Source organism: Fistularia commersonii, chromosome 21 (genome assembly GCF_037954325.1).
Source record: "Fistularia commersonii isolate RoL2024-O1a breed Wild chromosome 21, RoL_Fcom_v1.0, whole genome shotgun sequence".
Classification (NCBI taxonomy): Eukaryota; Metazoa; Chordata; class Actinopteri; order Syngnathiformes; family Fistulariidae; genus Fistularia; species Fistularia commersonii.
The window spans coordinates 1,771,599-1,789,650 of NC_141304.1; the positions used below are offsets into that span (position 1 = coordinate 1,771,599).

The 18,052-nt window shown below is 50.4% G+C and overlaps 1 protein-coding gene across 1 annotated transcript; it reads right to left on the reverse strand.

Moving 5' to 3' along the window:
• Positions 1-489: 489 nt before the first annotated feature.
• dstyk (dual serine/threonine and tyrosine protein kinase) lies at positions 490-12,748 on the reverse strand. The gene is made up of 14 exons (XM_086169081.1): positions 12,039-12,748; positions 10,344-10,753; positions 6,985-7,491; positions 6,715-6,910; positions 5,918-6,156; positions 5,632-5,715; positions 5,340-5,516; positions 2,804-2,933; positions 2,574-2,730; positions 2,370-2,502; positions 2,185-2,298; positions 1,420-1,534; positions 1,207-1,341; positions 490-1,140 (listed from the first exon to the last, which is right to left on the reverse strand). Exons 1-14 carry the CDS (start codon positions 12,232-12,234, stop codon positions 953-955), a joined length of 2,781 nt encoding a protein of 926 aa, XP_086025207.1. The 5' UTR covers positions 12,235-12,748; the 3' UTR covers positions 490-952.
• Positions 12,749-18,052: the final 5,304 nt, after the last annotated feature.

Consider the following 18,052-nt stretch of genomic DNA (forward strand, 5'->3'; position numbering starts at 1 on the left):
GAAAACCCCCGGACTGGTTATTAGATTAAATCTCGTCAAATTAAGATCTTACACTTTAAATTGATTCTAATTGATTGCATTATTTATTCTGCAGCGCTGGAACAAGGGGATTCTACTTCTTTGGTCTTTCCACCGGATCTTGCAGAAATGAGCAGCTTCCTGCTGAATTACATCACACACACACACACACACACACGCACGCACGCACAGAGTCGAGTGGTTCCCAAACAGCAGATGATTTATCTCCAGATAGGTCAATAGATGGATTTTCCAGTTTTGGACGATCCCTCACTGTGACGGGTCCGGGTCGGAGGGGTCGGCGTGCCACTTTGCATCGTGGGAAAAATATTCTGCCGCAGACGTATATTATGGTATGTCTCCGGTTCCACCATAAATTCAAGATCCTCTGCCGTCAAAAGGGGCGGCGGTCAGACGTGGGAAACCCGCCGCTCTTCTTTCAGGGACCACAATTGTCACAATCAGCCCTTATTTGTTGTAACAGCTCATTTTATTTAAAAAAAAAAAATTATATCGATGCAGATGGTTTAAATACAATCTAAAAGTTTTTTTCTTTTAAGTATACCCCCCCCCCGACCCTCACAACAACACTGGTAATTGACTTTTTTCTTTTTTTCTTTTTTTAAAACAAACTGTGCAACTAGTAATATTCTGAGACCCAAGTAGCAATTAGCATGGCAGCTAGGAGTAGCACACTGCAGTTTGTATACAAATAAACAAAGCCCAAACGATAAAACACACGCGCTCCGTATCGGCTCCTCATAAATTACACGAATCCCCGGTGGCGGCGGCGGAGGAGGAGGACCAGGAATAATTTAGTGTCACCGGTTTTTGCAGAGATCCTCGCTCGCTTCATAAATACAACGCGTCTCTTCGAGGTCGGACCACCGCCGACGGACGTCCGGAGTGTTTTTTTTTTTTTTTTTTTTTGATTTCAGCTGGAGTCCTCCAGGCTGCTGCTCTTCTGCTCCGAGTCGCAGCTGCACAGCCGCACCATGATGCTCTGCAGGCTGGGCTCCACGATGCCGAGCAGGGGCCGCTGGGAGGGGTCCCCGTTCCAGCAGGCCTCCATCAGCTGCCAGCATTCCTCGTCGAAGCTGGGCAGGCGTTCGGGCCGCGCGCCTGGGGAGGGAGGCCGCCGGTCAGCTCGCGTCTTTTGGAGGCGGCGCCGTTACGCACGCCGCTTACCTTTCTTGACGTTGTTCCAGAGCTGGTCCTTGCTGGAGCACTTCTCGAAGGCCTCCGGGAGTTTGACGGAACCCGTGCAGAGGTACCAGAAGAGGATCCCGAAGGCGTAGACGTCCACGGAGTTGTCGTACTTTCCTGCCGAGAGAGACGGGGGGGGAAACTAGGGATCGGCCGTTTTTCTTTTAGACCGCAAAGCAGCCGCGTCCTCCTCACCTGTGAACAGTTCGGGAGCCATGTGGATGGGGGTCCCCACGATGCTGCCAGACATCATGGCCTCCGGCTTGCAGAAGCCCAGGTCGGTGATTTTGGCCCGGTTTTGTTTGTCCAGCTGGAGAAGCGTCCAGAGCAGTGGTTCTTAACCTTGTCGGAGGTACTGAACCACACCTGTTTTACATGCGCATTCACCGAACCCTTCTTTATTGGATGGAGGAGCGGTTCGTCGATGGGTGCAAAGAACAGGCAGAGGAGCCTTTTCATGGAATCTGGCTCCCTTAACCTTGAATCCAGCAAGCGCTATGTTCTTGTAGCTCCCATCTCCATGCAGCTGAAGGAAGCCTTCTTTTAATTTTGCCGGTGCCGGACTAGAATTGCTCATCTTGTCTTTGCAAATCATGCGGTTAGGACATCGATTCCGATCACGTTCCGTCATACATGTGAATCCGTATTGTACGTGTTCTTCTTTTTTTGCCCGACATAATTAGTATGAAGGGATTAAAATATTAAGAAAGAAATCACATGACGTACCATCACGACAGTCACAAGTTACTACAACTGAGCGCGCCGAAATCCCCGCGGCACGGATAGGCCGAGCTATGTAGCGTGATCACCTGCGGCCGGTGATGTCATCACCAATGTGTGTCTTGACCTCCGCCGAACCCCTGGGGTTCCATCGAACCCAGGTTAAGAACCACTGGTCCAGAGTCATCCCCCCCCCCCCCCCCCTGCGGTTTTCAGTTTGTTTTCGGCGTTTCGGCTCACCAGGACGTTCTTCAGCTTGATGTCCCGGTGCAGCAGGCCCTGGCTGTGCAGGAAGCGGATCCCCTCCACCACGTCCAGGGCGATCAGGAGCCTCTCCCTCAGCGACAGGCCGGCCTGGCGGAGGGACGACGGGTTAAAAACACACGGGAAAGGGAGGCGAAACCGCAACCCGGCCCCGACCTCACCTTCAAGCCGGTGTACAGGTCTCTGTGCAGCCGCTCCATGATGAGCAGCACCGCGATGCTGGAGCCGCCGCCGTAGGTGTGATCGATCACCGAGCCGTGCAGGTCCACCAGACGCTCGTGCTTGGGCAGCGACCTACACACGGCGGGAGAAACCATGTGACGGGAATACAAAGCGTGCGTGTGAGTGTGTGTGTGTGTGCTAACCTCGTGTAGTGAAACTCCAAGGCCAGGTCATTCCAGTGTTTGTCGTCCGGCGGCACCACGGACTTCAGAGCGCAGGGGTAGTGTCCGCCCCAGGTGTCGCACAGGTAGACCACGCCGTACTGACCGCGGCCCAACTCCCGGCCCAGCTTGGGCTTCCCTGCGGCACGGGAAGACCTCGGTCACCATCGACGCGGGAGACGCCGCTGAGCTTCCCGCGGCGCCGGACTCACCGTGCAGAAGCACGTCGCGGAGGGAGCGGCTCTCCAGCGAGAGGCGGGCCAGGCGGGGGGCGTGGTCCTTCCTCACGCGCAGCCACAGGTCCTCGGTGCGCTCCAGCCGCCCCGTGTGGCCTTCCTCCAGCTGCGCAGCGCCGACATGTGACCAAACATCCCATAGTTAACGCCGAGGGGTGCGAAAAAGGGGACCGCCGCGCATCTTTCGTCTTCTTCTGAAGCCGTTCGGCGGGTGGAAATTCCTCCTCCTTTCGCTGAAGCTGAACCCGCTGTCCAGCCCGTCACCGTGGAAACCGTCGCCCGTGGTAACAACTAAAACAAACAACCCCCCCAGACTTGCTCCGGCCTGGAGAGTAGATGTTTGTTTGTTTTTTTTTTGCAGCATTTTAGCCAGGGTTTCCTTCCTTTTGGCGAAATCGCCGTTGGGCCGATAACTAGCTTTCACTTAGCGGGCTTTCAAAACATCCTGCAACCCCACCCAGTATTTTTATACAACGCGGCAAAAAAAAAAACAAAAAAAAAACGGGGAACTCGCTCCGCTTGTGTTTCCTCTCTTACGGGATTTGGGATTGTAATTCAGAGGATCTCACACACTCGTACAGCTGACGAAAAGGGACGTAATCGATCGGTCGGCGGGAACGGCGTCGCGGCGTCGCGGCCCGCGCCGTCCGTCATGTGACGGCCGCCATCAGCGGGCCTCGGCGGCGATGGATTTGTCAGGGGTGTCATGGCGCTGTGAGGCTATTTGAATATTTGACGGGCGAGTCAAAGCGATTGCGGGGGAGGGGGGGGGGGGAGTGTGAGCGGCGTGGCTAACGTGGCTAACGTGGCTAACAGCGTTAGCCGCGGTCGGGGCAGTCAAACAGGGCACGTGCTAAAAGTGAATGCCGTTCATTCTTTTCAATTGGGAGTTATCTGGGGGCGCCTTTGTCCACACATCCTGCCGGTGCCCTGTGTGTGTGTGTGTGTGTGTGTGTGTGTGTGTGTGTGTGTGTGTTGCTGACGCAGTTAATACGTAAAGGATTTCAAACCTGTCCAGTCGTCTGGGAATCAGTGTCACACTCACGCTATCAGATGAGGGTCAGGGGGCTGATAATGGCGACAGCCCATAATAACTGGCTACTGATTGGTCGAACCGCTGTGGGACGCGGGGTCACCTGTTGCTGATCTGATGCTTCCACCCTTCATAATTGCATTTAAAAAAAAAAAAGGGTCACGTTACTATGGCGACATGCATCGCTCAGGAGCGTTGTTACAGCGGAGCGTCGAAACCGCAGTGAAACGGGAGTCTTGAACCGTCATTTTAACGACTCGTGAGTCACGATTCTTCATTTCTATGAACTCGTTCACTAACTCATCCCTGCTACTGCTCGCTAGACCATGCGTCACTATTGTATTTGTATAAATTTATCAATTTATAATTGGTATTAGCCCTGTGGGAGGAGCAACGGCTCTGGTTTCTTGTTTCAACACATCTCCTCTTTCCCTCCCTCAGAGCGCTCAAAATGAACAACTCGCTCAGTAACTTCGCAAAGAAATAGCTCAGGACCATTCACAGAACGAACAACTCACTCTGTAACTCACTGAGGGAATCACTAGGTAGCTCAGAGTAGCCCTCCCTCACGAAATGAATGAGTTACTCAGGAAATCAACGAACGAATCACTCGGTAACCAGACGAACGAATCACTTGGTCGCTCAGCGTAGCCCTCCCTACTCGCCAAAGAAACGAATCACTTGGTAACCGTACAAACGAATCACTCGGTCGCTCGGCGTAGCCCTCCCTACTCACCGAACGAACGGTTAGCTCAGTAACTAGACAAATGAAAGACTCATTAGCAAAGAGTAGCAACTGAAAAACAAACAATTCACACAGTGATTTAGCGAAGGAATCGTTCAGTGATTCATAATGGCACTCGCAAAGTGAACGACTCAGTAACTCAGGCAACAAATCACTCGGTAGCCCTCCCCTACTTTCAAAACAAACGACTCACTGAGTAACTCAACAAACGAATCGCTCGGTAGCGAAAACAAGTGAGCGACTCAGCGGCTCAAAAACCAGATTATCTTTGTCGAGTGATTCGTTTGAGCTCGAATCAGTAAAACGAATTGAGTTTCCCGTCCGCGCCGTGGAAGCAGCCGGGCTGTCCTGACTTCACCTTCCTGCCGAGCGACGTCCCGCTACTTCCTTTCATTTCCAGTCAATCGTATCACTTCCTCTCCTCGCCTCGAAAAGCCTTTTCTAAACCGCGGAGGGGGTTCCGTGCGTTCAGAAGGTCAGCTTTTGCAGAACCATCACAACAGATCCGAAAGGAAACCCGCCGATAATACCCGGAATATCACTTTAAAAAAAAAAAAAAAAAAATAGGCAGAAATCGCACACACACACACACACACACCGCTTCGTTGTGTAACACATTGAAAACACCTTATGTTACTTGTACCTCACATCCTGAAGCTTCTTAAGGACTCACATCACAGATACCATGCGTGTGTGTGTGTGTGTGTGTGTGTGTGTGTGTGTGTGTGTTTCACCTGTCGCAGGGACGCGGCGAAGGCCTCGTGGGAGCTGTTGAGACGGGTTCTGAACTGCGAGCAGATGCTGCGGGCCAGCTTGGCGGCGCTCAGGCTCTCGATGGCGTCCTGGGCCACCTTCCGCTTCCACTCCGGCGTGATGGCGGGAGGGTTCACGAAGGTTATCCTGTGGATGATCTACGGGGGGGGGGGGGGGGGGGGGGGGGGGGTCGGACGCGAGGCGGCGTGAGAACGTGACCTCCTCCTCCTCCTCCTCGCGGCGTCTTGGGGGCGGAGCTTCGGGAGCACGCACCTGTTTGATCTGCTCCCACACCAGCCGCGTGACCGAGGAGCCCGAGTGGAAGGTGACCTCCACGTGGTAGGCGGCGTTTAGCAACTGCGGCGGACGGAGACAGGAAGTAAACACCCGGGGAAACGACGGACGGAGAAAAAAAACGATAAACCAATGCCGGAGAACCCCGAGGAGACACAACATGGAGGCTACGCGACGATAATCCAAAACGGCTAGCCGCGCGGACACGTTAGCGGAGGTTAGCGGAGGCTAGCGGAGGCTAGCGGAGGCTAGCGGAGGCGCCCACCTGTTTGAGGTGGTTGGAGGTGATGTTGTGCGCTGAGGAGTCGATGTGCGACTTCTCCAGGCTGCTCAGGCAGCGCTCCAGGGTTCCCACGAAGCTCTCCCGCAGGTAATCCACGGAGCTGATCAGCTTGTTCGCCACCGCCTGATTCAGGCGAACCACGATCAGCTCCTGGATCAGGTGGATGCACGACTTGATCTCCTTGGACGTCACCGGCTCGCCGTTGGTCGGCACGATGATGTCTGCGGTCGAGACGGGCGACGGGGAGGTCAGGAGGAAAGCCTACCGGCGGAGCGTTAGCGTGACGATCCGGTGCGACTCGTGTTTGGTCCGAACCAAAGCACGAGACACGGCGCCGAAATTGGCATCGCTTCGGATAAAAACCCGACGGCTCCTCTCTGCTGATCCGACATGAGCCGCAGCACATGATCGGGACGGCCGATAAGATCCAAATATCTCCTGCCCGTATCGATTAAAATCACAAGCTTCCGATTAATTAGCCGGCGATGGAACAGCGGGGACAAATTCCGCCGCTTTTGTTGTTTTTTTTTTTCCCGCTGCTTCTGATATGTTTCTTTTCTAAGACGCTCCACGACACTAGAAGGCGCTGCAGATTAGCTTAGCTTAGCTTAGCTCGGGCTAACAGTCACGCCCCTGCGTGCAGTCACTCGCCGACCTGTGAACTCCAGGTTGGCGGCGTCTTCCGGCAGCTTCCACGACACTAGAGGGCGCTGCAGATTAGCTTAGCTTAGCTTAGCTCGGGCTAACAGTCACGCCCCTGCGTGCCGTCACTCACCGACCTGTAAACTCCAAGTTGGCGGCGTCTTCCAGCAGCTGCTCCTTCATGCTGCTGAGGGTCTCCACGATCATCTCCTTCATCTCCTCCTGCTTGCGGTTGGCGATGGCCATCAGGGAGGTGAATAGCTCGCCCTCCTTCTCGCGGGTGTACTCCAGCCGGCGCGGCGTGATCTGCAGGTCCCTCTGCATGTCGAAGGCCTTGACGGAGCAGAGGGGCGGCGGTCACATGATGGAGGCGGGGGCGGCGGCGGGGGGGGGGGACGCTCTCTGACCTGGTTGATGAAAAGATCCAGGCAGCGACAGTGGAGCCCGTTGAGCAGGTTGGCGGCCTCCACCTGCTGGTTCTGGAGCACCTGGCGGGCGAACGGCACCAGCAGCCTGTGCAGTCTCTCGAACGCCTCGCCCAGCATGCTCTGAGGCTTCGCCCCCGGCGTGGGCATCTGGGTCGGGGCGCCGCAGGTGCAGTTTCCCGTCGGGCTGCTGAGGAACCCCAGGGAGAGGAGCTGCTTGTGGAGGACGCTCTTCTCACGCTCCTTGTCCTTCTCCGCCCGGCGGCTCGGCTCCGGGGAGGCCGCCGGCGCCCCGTCGGGGATCCGGACGAAACAGATGGGGAAGAAGAGCATCTCCTTGACCTTCCAGAGGTCCGCCACCTGCTCGGCGCTCAGGGAGTCCCGGTTGACGGCGTACAGCACGATGGGGATCACGTTCCGGGTGCAGTCCTCCAGGGCTTCTTCTATTGGCTGGACGCTCGGACAGGGCGCCACCATGACCTTCCCCTCCTGATGGACCACCACAGACACGTCAGGACTCTATTTTCACGGTTTGCTTCATGTTTTTCCAAATCAGTAATTATTGATATTGTTCGTCTTTTTCCCTTATGGCTGCTCCCTTCAGGGGCCACAGCCAATCACTTGCCACCTTCTAGCCCTCAGCCAATCACTTGCCTCCTTCTAGCACTAAGCTAATCACCTGCCTCCTTCTAGCCCTCAGCCAATCACCTGCCTCCTTCTAGCACTAAGCTAATCACCTGCCTCCTTCTTGCCCTCAGCCAATCACCTTCCACCTTCCAGCCCTCAGCCAATCACCTGCCTCCTTCTAGCCCTCAGCCAATCACTTGCCTCCTTTTAGCCCTCAGCCAATCACTTGCCTCCTTTTAGCCCTCAGCCAATCACCTTTCACCTTCCATCCCTCAGCCAATCACCTGCCATCTTCTAGCCCTCAGCCAATCACCTGCCTCCTTCTAGCCCTCTCTTCTGCATGCTCTTCTCTCGCACCAACTCACTTCCTGTCTTTCCCTCCATCCTCCTCTGGACCTTCCGCCTGGCAGCTTCTCGCTGCTCCACAAAAAGGCCCAAACAAGCTTGAATACCGGCCTTGTGTTTGCCGCGTCACACAAACACAAGCGCCGCTGTCCACTTCCAACGTGGAACGTCGCGTTTCTCCGCCGCCTTTTATCCCCCCCCCCCACCACCCCCAGAAAAAAAAAAAAAAAAAAACGCCTCGCCTTCCGCAAAATCCCACCGACGGCCTGCGGACTTTTCCCATTAAGCCGCGAGGCTAAAGGAAAAGAGGGGGGAGGAAGAAGAGACATAAAAAAAAAACACATCACATGCTACTTCTATTTCTGGTCGTATTACGGCACGTCAAAATTGGCGGCGACCCCTGGCAGGGCGGGATATAATAATTCCCGCGGATATATAAGAGGGATTTGATTGAATCTGGGGGGAAAATAACAAGGCTGTCAAAAATAGCCTATGTAGCTTGAGGGGAGGGGGATGGCGGCAGAAAAGGACGCGCCGCCACACAAAGGAGACAGTCAGTCCCGTCTCCGAGGAACAAGAGCCGAGGCCGTCGGAGCTGCGCCCGCTCGAACAAAGATGGTCTGATGGACGTCGACGCGGCGAGTTCCCTCGATTCGCCCCTTGTTGTTTTTGTTTTTCCGCGTCGTCCTCGGTAACGGGGATAACCGCCCCCCTCCCCGTTTGGTATTTTCGAAGGTGGGCGCTAACATCGCGGCTGCTTGCTAACAAGAGAGCCCGTCTTGCGTGAATCAAACGCGGCGAGATGCGTGCCTGTCGGGTGTTTGGCGTGGGAGCGGGCGTGCCGGCGGGAGGGCGAACCCTCGGCGTCCGCGGCGCCCTCGGAGATGAAGCCGGGGGGGGGAAGATGGGGGCAATTAGCGAGTTGATTTTGGGCCTGGCGGCCTCTGAAGCAGGCAGCTGCGACAATGGCGGGAGTGTGTGAATACCGCAGGGAGCAGAGAGATTCTATGCCACACACACACACACACACACACACATTTGAGTCGCCTTCATCTACTCCTTATTCAGCAGGACTCACACTTTGAACAGCAGTCGCACATTTAAATCTCAATGCATTTTTTAATTTTCTTAATGAATCGGACGATCGAGCGACGGCCAATCAAACGAGTTTGCATGACCCCGATATAAATCGGAAAGTATGCGGCGGCGGATAGTAAGACGCCCTGCTGCTTTACTGCCGAGGGAGGGGGGGGGGGGGGATGTCGCGCCACGTGCGCTTGTTTATCTGGGTCATTTAACCCACGACAGAATCTTCCCTCAAATAACCGATTTCAACCTTCCTCGTTGTTCTCGGTTATCGCGGAGTTAATCGCGGAGAGGGGGAAAAATAAAGTTAAAACACACACATGCTTATGAATGGGTGGAAAAAAAAAGAAAGAAACCCTCAACAACAAGTGTGACAGGATTCCGTTGTAACCATGGCGACTTCATCACAGCAAAGGGTCTGGGATTTTTTTTTTTTTTCCATTTTTTTTTTTTTTTTTTTTTAATATGACCCAGTCATGTGAATCACACCAGACCAGCGGCATTACGTAAGAGGGCTGGGCGGGTGGGCCGCCACCGGGGCCGGCCGCTGGTTCAGGGCCCTCCGGCCTGCGGGATTAGACCCGTTTCCATATTTCACACACCTAAAACCTGTCCGGCGCCTCCCACGAGGGGGTTTTCGGCGCCGTTTTTCACCGCCGCCGCATCACATTAAGTTACCGCTTAATGTCCACCAGGGACGGTGAGGTGAAATACTGAAACGCAAAGGAAATAATCAGCTCTGCTTTGTAATCTGTGCACAAAGCCAGGAATAATGCAACCTCGCCCCCCCCCCCCCCCCCTTTCCCTTTTCCTGCTGCAGCTGTAGGAAAGAAAAAAAAAAAAAAAGACACCACACTTAAAAATAATTATCAGATAATTCGCCGCCGGCTGAACCAGCTGAGGCCGGGGTGCACCAAAGGTCCGGAAACGGCGGAAATCAGAGTCCACGATAAAAGTTGAGACATCCGCAGCAGCGGGACGCTTATCTTTAAGCTATTTAAAAAGCAAAGAAATCCGGGGAGATATGCGCAGTTGGAGCAACACGTGCGCATTTACCTTGAGTGCCCCCCTGACCAACCTCACTCCACACACACACAATGTACGAAATTCCAGTCATTCTTCAACTCTCAGCGGAAATAACCCGAACCTCAGAGCCGGAGAACTTCCCGTCTGCCTGCGCGAAGCAAAAAACCCTCAGGTACGTGTGCGCCAACAAATATCGAGTAGGAAATACCTGCGAGTACGTCTGATTCTAGCGGTGTTTGCATCGCTGGGACGCCTACCTGCAGCAGCGGATGATGCAGGGTGATCTCCAGCTCGGCCAGCCGGTGCGCCGGGTCCTCGCACTGCTCGTGGATCTCCAGGTCCTCGCGGGGCACCGTGTCCCAGCGGCCGCAGTTTGCCGCCAGCTGGTGCACCAGCTCGTACTGGCCGGGCAGCGCCAGGCTGAGCCGGGTCTGCCTGCCGTGGGTGAAGCACAGTTTCCTCCGCTTGCAGACGGTGCCCTGCACGCCCTGGCAGGCCTCCCCGGCCTCCGGGCCCAGCGGCAGCAGCCTCTCCCCCAGGAGGCAGTTCAGCAGCTGGTAGCGGGCCTCGCAGTCCTGACCCAGCACCAGGATGTACGGGGCGGCGCCGACCGTGTTGCGCAGGAACTCTTCCTCATGGCTCGGGAAGGAGATGCAGCTGAACTGGCCTGGGGAGAGGAAAACAAACAAGGGGGGTAACTTGATGTCGATATGTACCCCTGAGCGCTACGGGATTTTTAGGAATCCTCGGCCAGGAATGTCAGACGCGGAACGCACAATGACCCCATTATATTAACACCTTTCAGCTGATCCTCGGCGCTGTGCGAGCGAGGGAGCCGAGTTATTAAAACACTGAACATCTGACATCTTTCCCCGGGCCGCCGCTTCATCGGCTCGCCCTGAAATGTGACACACATGAACAATTCACCTTTTTTACTGCGACTAAAAAGACCTAATCCTCTGCGATACTGAGTCATAGTCTAAAAGGTTATATAAGAAAAAATGGGGAGAGAGCTGCAGTGACCTACTTTACATTCATATGGTGTATTTCCTTTTTTTTTTTTTTTAATGTTTATGATGTTTAACATACTGTTACGCAAGCCGGTGAACACACACAGGCCCGCAGGGGACAAACCCCCAGCCCAAATCAGGCGGTCCAGCCTGACCCCGCGTGCAGCCGACAGATTTAACACGGCGTCAGAATTACAGCACTATTGTCTGACACACACACACACACACACGCGTCATGTGATGCACTTTTTTCCTTTTTTTGTCCCCGTAAATGTGTGTGACCGAGGCATCGGCAAGATGAATCTATTAGGCAGGTGAGGACATGAAATTGGTGCCAGATGTAAAAGCAGTGCCATCCTCTTTTTTTATTTGCCCTGGTATGTGCAAGACATGTGTGTGTGTGTGTGTGTGTGTGTGTGTGTGTGTGAAGTTATTCCTTCAGCTTTGGGTGAAATGCTTCTGCAGGACATCGAGTTACTCTTTAGTGTTTAATTAGTTTTATACATACTTTGGTATCTAAATTTATCTGAAATGTTCTTCCTCACCACCCCCATCCTCAAATACTCGTGACATGTTTGGAAACACGAAAAAAAGGGAATTTTATCTTATTATTGTTATTATTATTATAGTTAATGATTGGAAGCTAGTATGCATGGAAACAATGGCACCGACCAATTGTATTGGTTGAATGACCGTTCTGCATTTTGTATAATGTGCAGTAAACGATGCTTGCACGCACACACACAAACACACACTCGTGTTTCCCTTTCGATGTGTGTGTGTGTGTGTGTGTGTGTCTGTGTGTGTGTGTGTGTGTGTGTAGGGGGGGTTAATCTCTTTGGTTTGCCCTAAATGTACGCAAAACACCCCCGCCCCCCTCTAGGTGTTGGTATCACCTGGTAAGGCTCGCGCCGCGAACCGCCCCTCTGATTGGTCACCTACCTGCCTCCAGGGAAGCGGCGTCCGAGCTGAGGGCCGACGCGCAGGCGTTGCTGTAGTTCTGCCGGATCTCCCTGAAGAACGCGTTGGTCTCCTTCAGGTTCTTCTTCAGCTGCGTCGAGTGTTTGTTGTAGCCGTTCAGTATCCGTGTGAGTTCCCTCGCCAGCGGGGTGGTCTTCTGCTGGACGCTGCCCTCCATGGTCCGCTCGGCTTCCGAGAGTTAGCAAACACTTGGGACCGCTACTTCGGCATCCTGCGTTAGCGACGCCGAGAAGTTAGCTAAGTCCGCCTTTGGTTTGGGTTTTCGGGTTATTTTTTTGTGCTGGTCCCGGCTCGGATTTAGCGCTTTTAGCCCGTTGGCATCCCCTGCCCGTCGTCCCCACGGCCTGGCGCAGCGGTCATAGCCGTTTTAACCGAACGCAAACAGGAGCATTGAAGCCATACAGCCTGTCCTCGGGAAAGATGGGGGGGGGTCCGACTTGGCAGATTCGCCCGAACGGTGTTAGCTTGTGCGAGTTCCAGTTGACGCTCCGAGGCGACGGGGGAAGAGGGGGGGAAGAGAACTCTTCCTAAAGTGGCCTCGGAAGGAACATCTTCGCGCAAAGCACCGCGTCGAAAAGTTGTTAAAAAGAAGTCCCGTCTCTCGTCTCGACGAGGGAGACGAGGTGCGTCCGAGTCGACTCCGCTAGCAAAAGATTAAGCCATCAAATCACTGCACAACAAGAGAGTCCATCAGACTCATATTAGGGACCGGAAGGGGCGTGGCCTGTTCGGCGCGGTGCATTCTGGGAAATGTAGGCGTTTCGTGCCGTAAGGCGGAAGTTGATACATGTGCAGCTCTAACGAGAATCGGAAGAATTATAATACATTTCATTCATAAGCGACTTCCTTAAAACTCAAGATCATTTTTCAATAGGGAACATTTGGTCAAACAACATACTGGTGTAACAGCAATGTAGAAAAAAGTCGACATGATGACCAAAAAGAGCTTGACCGTCGTTATACGTTATAATGTAGAAAATCGAAATATCACCCCTTTTACTCACAGTTTTAAAGTTTAAGTAAAGTAATGCTGCCAGAAATAGTATGAAAAATTAGGTGGATGACTTAAACTGGGTAGAAAAAGTTTCTGCATTTTATTTCATTTGAAGTAATCTGTTATTGCATGTCATTTTACTTCCCATTATATATTTACGTCAAATGTTGATGTGAAAAATAGCTTTGAAGTGTTTAAAATACTGAGAAAAGTCAATGTATTTCAGGGTTTCTAATGTCCTAAGCATCAAACATCCTTATTTATTTGTTGTTTGTGAGACATGAACGCACCCAACTCTTTCATCTAGTGCTGAATTCTGTCTGAATTCCGTCCTAAACACGGTCGCCATTATTTCACCTAAACAGCACAGACGCCAGACAGTTTGTCCGCCTCTGTAAAGGGCAAATGATTTCTCCGGCGACTCCAGAATCAGAAGCAATGTATCAGTCTCTGCAGGAGCTCTTTCTCTTGGTGCACAGGAGAATTCATTTTTAAAAATAACACAAGTCCATGTTTTCAGTTAGAAGTCAGCGGTATTAAGCCGGATGGTGAAGAATGAGTCATTGTCTGCACCACTTAACCTGAGTCATCAGGTAACCTGACGGCCGTGTCAGAACAGCGGGAGGAGGATGCAGAACCCAGAGGGCCGGTTTTGCAAAATAATTACCAGACTCATCATCAGAAAATCAAACTGATGTTTCAACGCAGTTGTGTTTAATGTGAGACGCTTGTTGCAGATGGACTCTGCAGTGTGGGAACCGCGTGGAGGGTTTGTTGTTGGACCCTGACCTTGACTTGGGAAAGTCTCCGCCGCCTTAATTCAGGAGGTTGTTTTTGAACCCCCATGAAATGTTCTCATGTTATTTCACCACGATATCGTAACCCGATGTTGTCACTCCCGTCTCTTTTGTTTCATGTGACACTGCCTCGCATCACGACAGCAGATTTTTTCCCCCCCGCGGCGATCTGACTCGATAAGAAGCCACTTATCTCCCCTCTTTATCGGTGAATAATCAGTTCATCTCAGCGGCGGTCTGTGAACACACACACTGCACAGCGACAGCGGTTTGTCGTTATCTCTAAAATTTTCATCACATTTGCGGTGCAGCCGGGTTGTCTTTCCACCCGTTGGCTCCCTCTGCTGGCAGAACCGACCCGACCGACAGCGACGTTAACGCCTCGCGTTCCCTTTTCCTCTGCAGACGCTTCGATGCGACGCCGGCCTTCCACGCGTCGACAGGATGGAGGACGGAGGAGGGCCGCGATCCGTGCGGAAACGCTCGTGTCGCACGGTGACTCGTGAGGCTCGACGCGCTCCATCGGAACCCGAAAAGCTATTCCTCGACCGCAAAGGTAGCCCGTCATCCGTCCTCACTGTCAAATTTGTTACATAGCTGATGTACGGGCCAGCCAGTCTGACATTTGACCTTTTCTGACACAGCGAGTTACCCTCCAATTTATTTCTTTTAAACTTAAAGGTCTTTTACTATGTTGTTTTGGAAGTACGTTTGCCTCATCTGCCGATCCGCCAGCGCTGCACCCCAGGGAAATGCGGCGCGTCATTTTCAGACTATTTATTAAAAACTACGACACCGACCTCCCTCCGAAAAGCGAGCTGAGGAGGAGGAGAAGGTTGAGGGAACTAAAATCCCAACTTATTTATATGAGTCGGTCTTTTCCCACATGAAGATCATTAAGTCCAAATACCGCTCTACGGAAGCGTGTTTGAGGCCGGCTAGCCGTAGCTGCTGTCAACACTTCCCTGGCCGAGTCCATCCAGTGCAAGTCATCAGAGTAAGATGACACAAAATGGATAGAGTCGTGCGATTATGCAAAGTACACCAACATATGCAGTCACTCCTCCTTTCACCACGACGATCCGTTCCAACGACAACTTCGTGAAGCGAAGGATTCCCCTTTATGTCATTCAAATCGTCATATAAGTAGTACAAGCGTGTAGCCTTACGGTAGGCTACCCTACCTTTGCTTCTTGGTAGAAGATCCACGAGCGGTACTAGTTGCTCTTCTTTTTTCCGACATCTTCAGGGGATTGAAAGTATCAAAAGTACCGTAGAAAAATTGGAGGTGACGATAACTGCGTCTTAGCGTTGGCAGTTGCCGAAACCCAACTTTTTTATATTTGTATTGTCCAGGACTACAGATGGAAATTAGCTATGAGCTATAATCTGGTACAAACATCTCTGCCTCTGTGCTTAATGTATTTGTACACTGTCCTAATTAACTTCTAAACAAACAAACTTATCGTACACGGCTACGTTTGGGTACATTTAGACTCTCTGCCGCCGTTCTCGCCGCGAATACATTTCAAGATATATTCGTTCAATGAATATCGGTCATAGAGTTGTCGTTAACCGGGTACATCTTTAAGTGTTTTGCATTTTTATAGTCTGCAGTTCATTTCGACTTGGACACTTTCCGAAAAAGTATGCGTCCCCCCTGATCCAAGGGGTGATTGGTGCAACCGCTTGCTGCTCCCTGGTGGCCAAACACGGTAACGGTACAAGTCGTTTCCCAAATACGGCCTCCCTCCTGGGCTTCTCTGGAACCTGAGGAGGGTTAAAGATCCAACCTGGTGATCATAAATACCTAACGTGGTTCTATCCAAGCGGAGACTGTTTCTAATGGCTGTTTAAGGAGGTTGTCTGGGATGCACCGGGGGATGTTTTTATCTAAATTTAAACTACTGTTGAGTATAAAAGTGCACATTTCCTCACCAGAAAACAAGTGAAATGAATCCACAGCTCTGGAAAATTATATCAAGATCTTTCCAAGAGAATAGGTTGTTTTTATAGCAATTTCGCCGGTTGTGGATCGACGTTGAGTCGCAATGAAAAGAAACAAATTGTCTATCCCTTTTATAGGAACTGCACACAATATTGCGCAACACAACCGAGCATGGAGCAACAACTGAGAGACTTTGTCCCGGAGCCGGTTTGGTGCGCCGGGTTCTTTTCTCCGCGTGCATCGGTGCGTAAAGGCGGTCGCCAAACAAGACACCGTGTCCACATTGTTCCCGGGCGCTGCCGTTTTTTTTTTTTTGTTTGTTTTCTTCTCTGCCGCACAGACGTCATGCAACGTCGTACACTCGACCCCTTTGCAGTTTTTCCACGGCGCACAAAAGTTCGACCGTAAAAAATGTTTGAGAAAAATGCAAGTGTGAGATGTGATGTGTGCAGAGGGGGGAACGGCGGACCTTCTGAAGGCCCACGCTCGGCATCCCGTGTTGGAATTAGCGTGTTTGGTCAAGAAGGCGACGCCTGAGCGAAGAGCGAGATGCCAAAATAAACACGGTCTCGTCCCGGTAAAAACAGACAGAGATAAGCGTGAAAGGAAGGCTGGGAAAAGATGGAGGTGAGGAGAAGACAGCTAGTTATGAAGATACTGAGGTTCTCTTTGTGACCGGAGTCCATCATATGTTAGATGTTCTGGAGACAACACTAAAATAACACATTTTTGATGAAGCCTGTTTTTTTTTTCCTGATGTGTCAAATATTTATGTCGTGCAATAAAAAGCAAATTATTTACTTCAAAATCACACAATGAAAGCTGAAAAATCAGCGGCGTATCAAATACTTGTTCTCCCCACTGTATTTGTTAATATATATCATGAAATAATGTTGTTATTGTTCTCCCCGCTGTCCATTCATGGGTGTCTTGCTCTCTTCTGTCTCTCTATTTATATTTATATTCATATTTATTTTACGTTGTTGCTGCTGTGACAAAGGAATTTCCCAAATAGGGATCAATCAAGCTTATCTTATCTTAATGAGATAAAATATGTCAAGTCTGCTAATAGAATATGCATTTATTTCCAACACCAAAACCACCATCCTAATCATAATATTTTTTTAAATTGAAAAATTCTTCTTATAAAGCCCATTATTATCCCTGATGTTGTTGCTGCTGCCTATTTATTTGTTGATGTCTTACTCTCTTCTGTCTCTCTATTTATATTTATATTTATATTCATATTTATTTTACTTTTTTATTCCTTGATACATTTTTTCACCTTTACTCTTCCTTTATGTTGTGTGGAATTTCCCCTGTGGGGATCAATCAAGTTTATCTTATCTTAATCGTATAAAAGAAGTCAAGTCTACTCGCAGAATGTGCATTTATTTCCAACAGCAAAATCACCATAATAAAAATAATTTTACAAATTGTATATTTTCAAATAATTGCATACATTTTTAATTTTTAAATTGTAAAATTACACTTATAACACCCATTATTATCCTTGATGTTGTAGCTGCTGCCTATTTATTTGCTGATGTTTTGTTCTCTTCTGTCTCTGTATTTGTATTCATAATTATTTTACTTTTTTATCTCTTGACATATTTTTTTCCCCTTTGCTCTTCCTTTATGTCGTGCGGAGTTTCCCCTGTGGGGATCAATCAAGTTTATCTTATCTTGAATGTACATTTATGTCCAACACCAAAACCACCATAATATAATTTAATTTAATAATTTTTTTATTAGAAAATTATTCTTAGAACACCCATTCACCCACCACAACTATTTTTGTTTTATTCTAATCTTGTCATTGCTATTTCTATTGTCACTTAAAACACCTTAAAACCCTTTACAGCCTTGACTTTGACACTTTATAGTTTTATTTGCATTTCTTATTCTCCCTCCTTTTTTTTAACCGTTAATACAAATTCCTACTATTATTTATTATTGTTAGGTTTTACTTGAAACTCTGGCACAACAATTTCCTTCAGGATAAATAAAGTTGTTCTTATTCTGTCTCGGGCAGCTGCCTGCCAGAGTTTCTCCTCACTTTTGTGTCTTATTTTCCTAAATTTCTCCTTTTTTTTTCTATTTACTTCTTCTTGCTTTAGTAACAATTTAGTTAACTTTGAACATTTATTAGAACAGGTTCCTTAACAGAATCATACACATTCTTACAAAACCTCATAACAAGATACACATTATACAATATTCTTATAGGTCACTT

Coding starts and splice junctions, on each gene's coding strand:
- dstyk (XM_086169081.1), bottom strand. CDS start 12,234: ATGGAGGGCAGCGTCCAGCAGAAGACCACCCCGCTGGCGAGGGAACTC. Junction 6,157..6,714: donor CGCCAACTTGGAGTTTACAG/GTCGGTGAGTGA, acceptor TCTCGACCGCAG/ACATCATCGTGCCGACCAAC. Junction 2,731..2,803: donor CCGCGACGTGCTTCTGCACG/GTGAGTCCGGCG, acceptor CCCGTGCCGCAG/GGAAGCCCAAGCTGGGCCGG.